Source organism: Schistocerca serialis, chromosome 1 (assembly GCF_023864345.2).
Source record: "Schistocerca serialis cubense isolate TAMUIC-IGC-003099 chromosome 1, iqSchSeri2.2, whole genome shotgun sequence".
Taxonomy (NCBI): Eukaryota; Metazoa; Arthropoda; class Insecta; order Orthoptera; family Acrididae; genus Schistocerca; species Schistocerca serialis.
Window position 1 is genome coordinate 566,874,729 of NC_064638.1, and position 6,206 is coordinate 566,880,934.

Below are 6,206 nucleotides of genomic sequence, written 5' to 3' on the forward strand. Positions count from 1 at the left end.
TGGGAGGCACGTCCACAATCCCGACAGGTAGGGTTGGTGTCACATCTCGATGACATATGCCCATACCTCCAGCACTTAAAGCAGCGCATGGGAGGAGGGACATAAGGCTTAACATCACATCAATATATCACCACCTTGACCTTCTCGGCAGTGTGTCGCCCTCGGAAGCCAAGATGAAGGCACCGGTGGCGACCCTATTATTTTTAGGTTCCCTCAAGACACGTCGTACAAAGTGGACACCGCAGCATTCCAGATTTGCACAGAGCACGTCGTCAGACTGCAACAACAGATCGCAATGAAAAATAAGTCCCTGAACCATATTGAGGCTCTTATGAGGCGTAATGGGAGACTGCAACATCACCGAGCTTGTCAGAAGCAAGCAATGCCCGTGACTGTGCTGGGGATGCTGTCTGTATGAGGACTGCTCCAGACCTGATTTTAGACATGCCCTCAACTTCTCCAAACTTGTCCTCTAAATTTTCCACAAAAAACTGAGGCTTTGTGGTCAGAAATGAGTCCCCATCTGTTCGGCTGCAAACCAGAAATAGAGGAGAATACGTCTCACCAGGTAATTTAGACCACCGTTCCTCCCCTGGTGTGGGCAGGGAAGGGAACGATTGGGGGTCATACTTTGAAGCATTGAACTTTCCTTTCTTAGAGTCTTGTGCTTGCACACTATTCATATTTCATTTCATGGTGGTCCCACGAGCAGCTAGGGAAAGGAATGTCCACCCAGACAGAGCCCCACTTGCCTGGGTAAGCCTAATACAACCGGGGGGCGGCAGGTTCCCCAGAGGTCGCCCGCTCGCAACTGTTCTACCTCAACAGCCATGTGTCTCCTCAGCGCGCAGCACACCTCGAGATTGAAGTTTTTTTTATAGAGGTTTATACCATCCTCGCGACCCAGGCAGTTAAGCCAAGATCCCCAGGCTCTGTACCGTACAACGTTCCACCGTTGCACCTTACAGTGGTCGTTGAAGCACGCTCAGAGGTTACGGTATTGAAGACTGGTGGCACTTCCCAGTCCCCAGCTCAGGGACCCTGGGGTCGCCAAGCCCGTACCAGCAACTAAATGCTGAGCCCCCTGAGGGTGTGTGTGTGTGTGTGTGTGTGTGTGTGTGTGTGTGTGTGTTTATTTAAGAAGAAGGCCTAGTTGGCTGAAAGCTCACTTCTGACAATCTTTTTGCTGTGGCTATCTGCGACTCAGCATCTCCGCGATATGGCGAGTAGCAAAACTACTACAAATTGGAGAGTTGTAAGCGTAATTACTTTACTGGGAGGTAACACACTGTCAAGAGCGAAAAAGGAAAGCAATATTGTCAAGAATAAATACGGCAGTCACCGTCATGAAAGTGTATTTTTGTGAGGTAGTTTAATTATTTCATTCAAAATGTTCTGTGCACCCAATAAAAAGTGAGAACCCTCACAAATGTGCTAGGAGTTAAGACATTAGCAAAAGAAAAACTTGGGAATTTAATCAGAACACACTGTAACAACAAGCAATCCAAATATTGCTTAGTACTCTTTGTGATAATACCATCCAAAGTATCTTAGTCAATAAGCAGGATTGCCACCACTTCGGAAAAAAAATAAATAAAGAAATAAAATCTGCTTCTTCGTGTTTCTGCTATTGTTTCTCTCTCAGTAGTAGGTTGAAAACATTGGCATTTTCAAAGAAAATAGTTTCATCCATAACATAAGAGGCTCATTTACAACACATTATTTGTTGTGCAACTTTGCAATGAGCATTGCCAATTGCCACGGAGCAAAAAGGGCATTTCTAACCTCAACTTTTGACACTGATCTCCCTGTAGGAATAGTTAACAATAAATCACTATTGTGACGTAAAGCCAAGTGGAAGAAAAAAAATCACTGCTGCCATAAATGAAAATAAAAATAAAACTATGCAAAGAAGTTATGTCCAACATAGTGCAGCAGGAATAAACTTTTTTAAAAAAATCAACCTTTCAGCAGTTGTATGACACAGCTCAGTGTCCCTCCTGCCATCAGAGCATTTGAAGTGAAGATACATTCATAAGTTGATCATTAACCTGAATGTATTACAAATATACAATATACACCAAATTTAATCAAGCAGCAGAGGCAGCAAAGAAATGATGTCATTCACCCCCATCTCACAACACAGCCACAAGATTAGTTTTCTTACAAAAGTAAGGAAGCTGATAGGCTTGTGGAGGACAGGCATTAGCAAAAGTTGAGAGAAAGACCCTCTCCTTCCCCGTCTTAGCAGAGTTTCTGACACCTCCCCACTGAAATATCCTTGACCATCCCTATTCCACCTCTGCTCACAAAAAACTTGCCCCAGCTCATATCCCTGCAATACACCTAAATACAAAATCTGTCCCTAACACCATCATCCTACTACCTACTCCAGTCCAGTCAAAGGCACCTCCCATCCAATTAAAGGTAGGGCCACATGTACGCAACCATGTGCTCTACCAACTTAGCCGCAACCACAATGCTACATTCTATGTGAGCATGACCACTAACAAGGTGTTTGACTGTAATAATAGCCACAGCCAAACTATGGACAAGAGACAGCGGGACCATCCAGTTGCTGAAGATACCACCACACACAATGTGCTTGCCTTCAATGGCTGCTTCAAAGCCTTCCCATCTGGATTCTTTCCATCAACACCAACTTTTCTGAACAGTGCATGTGAGAACTCTCGTTGCAACACATCCTCCTTTACTGTAATCCATCTGGCCTCAATCTTCACTGGTCCCTGTCCTACACCTATCTAACCCATTACATGCTCCCATTCCAGCCTTACATACACCTATCTCACTAGTGCAACACCTGTAGAGTCCTTTGCCTGTCTACCTCTCTCCTCTCCCCTTCCTCCCCATCCCACAACACAGCCTCCCATAGCACAGTCTCCTGATGCCATACCTAACAGCCCACTATCCTGTCCCCACCACAGCCCTGCATGCTCCCGCAGCACTAGCTTTTACCGGCCTTCACCTTCCCTGTCTGATACCATCCAACACAGTAAATATCACTGGGCGGGTTGGCTTTTGTACTGTCTATGTCCGATGAATGACATAATCCAGCATCTGATTAATATTTAGCAGTCTTTTTCATTGTTTCTGTTTGTCACTCAATATCACTTGCATGTAGTGAAGAACATTGTATCTTTCTCATAATATTGGCATTTCATCCAGTGATTTTCCATTGTTTAGAGATCCTAAAAAGAAATTTCAAACAAAGTATTGACAAACAAGCAAAGGTCTAACTACAGGCGCCTAGAGTTGTAATTCAACATTTCAATTCACAAGGAAAGGAGTTTTATAGAATAAAGTAAATTATGTTTTTTTTTTCTTCTTCAGAATGATAAAAACAAAAAAATAAAAAAATTCTGTTATCAATCTTGTCAGTGTTCCATTAGGAAAGTAAGTGCTTGCAAGCTATTAGCTGTAATGCTCACTGTTGTTAAACACACAAATCATTTCTAAGAGCATCATAAGGAAAATTTTACTAATGCAGCGAATAAAAATAGGTAAAAATTTCTGGTTCATTCACAAAAGAGGAAACCATACAAATATTTTTCTAGTTTCAGCTGCTTTAGCTATTTCATAATGTAGTTCGAAAACTGGTAATGGGAGTAAGGAAGTTCTACTTCTATATCTATACTCAGCAAATCCCCGTATGGAGTGCGGGAAGAATGATTGTTTGAATGCCTCTGTGCATGCAGAATTATTCTAATCTTATCCTCACAATTCTTGTGTGAGTGATACATAGGGGGTTGTCGTGTATTCCTAGAGTAATCTTTAAAGCCAGCTCTTGAAATTTTGTTAATACACTTTCTTGGGATAACTTACATCTATCTTCAAGACTCTTCCAGTTCAGTTCCTACAGTATCTCCGAGACACTCTCCCAGGAATTAAACAAATCTGTGACCATTCAAGCTGTCCTTCTCAGTATACATCCAATATCCCCCCTTAGTCCTGTCTGGTATGGGTGCCATAAACTTGAGCAATATTCTAGAGCTGGTAACAATCTCCTTTGTAGACTGACTGCACTTCCCCAGTATTCCACCAATAAACTGAAGTCTACCACCTGCTTTACTCAGGACTGTACCTATGTGATCATTCCATTTCGTATCCCTAAAAAGTGTTACACCCAGGTATTTGTATGAGTTGGCCGATTCCAACAGTGAATCACTGATATTATGGTCATAGGATACTGCATTTTTTCGTTTTGTAAAGGGCAAAATTTTACATTTCTGAACATACAGAACAAGTTTCCAATCTCTGCACAAAGTTGCCTGAATATTTATGCAGCTTTTCCAATATTAATTCATTACAGATAACTGCATAATTTTTCAAAATGCCTGATTTTAATATTAATGTTGTCTGCAAGTTCATTAATTGATCATATGAACAGCAAGAGCACCAACACACTTCCTTGGGGCACACCCGAAGTTACTTCTACATCTGATGAAGACTCTCCATCATTTCGATGAGGCTGTGTAAAGAAATTCACATTTCCTATAGGCCTACACGTATTGACAGTTTTTAGCCAGATCCTCCAAATCTTTATATTTATCTTTGGATCACAAGACATGTATCCCAACAAAACTTCAGTTACCTCCTGGTTCATCTTGCAGCTTTAAAGGAGCAACTAGGTCATATCGCTATGAACATATCAAGTCTAAAAAAATTTTAAGAATTTCAGTTTCTCTTTAAATCTCAAGCAACATTTTTCTAACAAAGCCACTGGTTACAATGAACATTTCAAGCTTACAGTGTCATTAAGACTTCCGGTTCTCCATTTATTTACCTGAGTCAAAAGATAATGCTTGTTTCATCTGTGTACAGCAACCAATCTAAAATCAACGAAAATAGTTACTACACAAATTTAGTCTGTATTTAACAACTCAGCACTCCTTCTGAGGACAGCGATCTTTCACCAACCTTGTTCGCACAAATTAGTAGTTTGTTACCTCTACCGACAACTGCTCGTCATATGATAAACAGGATAATGTAGTAAATACATTCCAAATAAGACCAAGAGGCTTTATTCGATAAAGGAATGGATCCTTTTTTAAGAAATACTACTGATACTCAGGTTAAGGAATTTTAAAAGCGCAAAAACTTTAAATGTTAAAAAACCCACCCGAAACTCAATGACGTGACCCGCATACGCTCCGAATCTTATCACAACGCCCATGGGAGGTGAATTATAAACTTCATATGTTTCACAGTTAAACAGAGGTATAGCCTCAGCGTCATCCGGAACTGTCCACGTAACATCACCACTCTCATCCAGGCAAAAGCGGGTCCTAAAATGCAAACACAAATCTGGTTAAGAAAAATACTCTGCACATAAAGCATTTGTTTTGTTTTATTATTTTTTAAATACGAGATTCACTACTTACCCATCAACACCAGTGTTTTCCACCAGTCCAGTCTGGCGAGGAGTGCATGAAACAACCTGTAAAGCAGTATACGAACTCAGCTATATCCCGCACCTTTTCGTACAACACGAAGTTGTCAAACCTCTACATGTTATGTGTTGTGACAATTGCAACCAAAACATCACAACAGCTTCTCTGACGGCATCAGCTATCACACTAACCACAAAGTTCTGTCTAAACATGTCACTAACACAAAACTACACAAATGTTCCGCACTTTGCTTACCTCCCATGTCCCAAGTAGCTGGGAATCCATTGCTTACTCTCTACAAGATTGCCATATACTAGAGTGCACTACTTGTCATTTCAACACCAAAGCGGACAGTCAAAGACTTTCGATAGTAAGTAACCTGTCTGCGCTTCTGCTGCTAATGAGCTAGAATCAATGATCACAGGCTTCATGTTATCTCGTAGGCGAAGAAAAAACCTAAACTGTTCTACGTGTAAAAGGAAGGGCACCAACTACAGTATGAAAGTTCACTGATTAAAAACTGAAACTCTTAACATAAAACGCTGATCCCGAATATTTTTAAAAGATGTTGGAAATAGCTAATGTTTCAACATCAGGATCACTGATCTAATCAGGTTTAACGTGATAACAATAATCAGAAATAAAACAACTGCGCAAAAAATAAAATCAGTGAGCAATAGGAATCGAACTACAATGGGAAATTGAAAGCATAGTAGCGGCTCAAAGAGGCTACGACGAGGAAACTTTTGTTCAGTCTATGGTACGTCTAAAGCGTGGAAAAGTGGCGAGCTTAAA

General features: G+C 41.0%; 1 protein-coding gene across 1 annotated transcript in view; it reads right to left on the reverse strand.

Annotated features, from left to right (window-relative positions):
- The window catches only part of LOC126475969 (uncharacterized), a 114,946-nt gene extending 109,068 nt beyond the window's left edge, over positions 1-5,878 (reverse strand). The window contains exons 1-3 of the mRNA XM_050103506.1: positions 5,667-5,878; positions 5,403-5,458; positions 5,141-5,306 (exon numbers count right to left, since the gene is read on the reverse strand). Of these exons, the coding sequence (XP_049959463.1) occupies positions 5,141-5,306; positions 5,403-5,458; positions 5,667-5,696 (252 nt within the window). The 5' untranslated portion in view covers positions 5,697-5,878. The remainder of the gene's footprint in view (positions 1-5,140; positions 5,307-5,402; positions 5,459-5,666) is intronic.
- Positions 5,879-6,206: the final 328 nt, after the last annotated feature.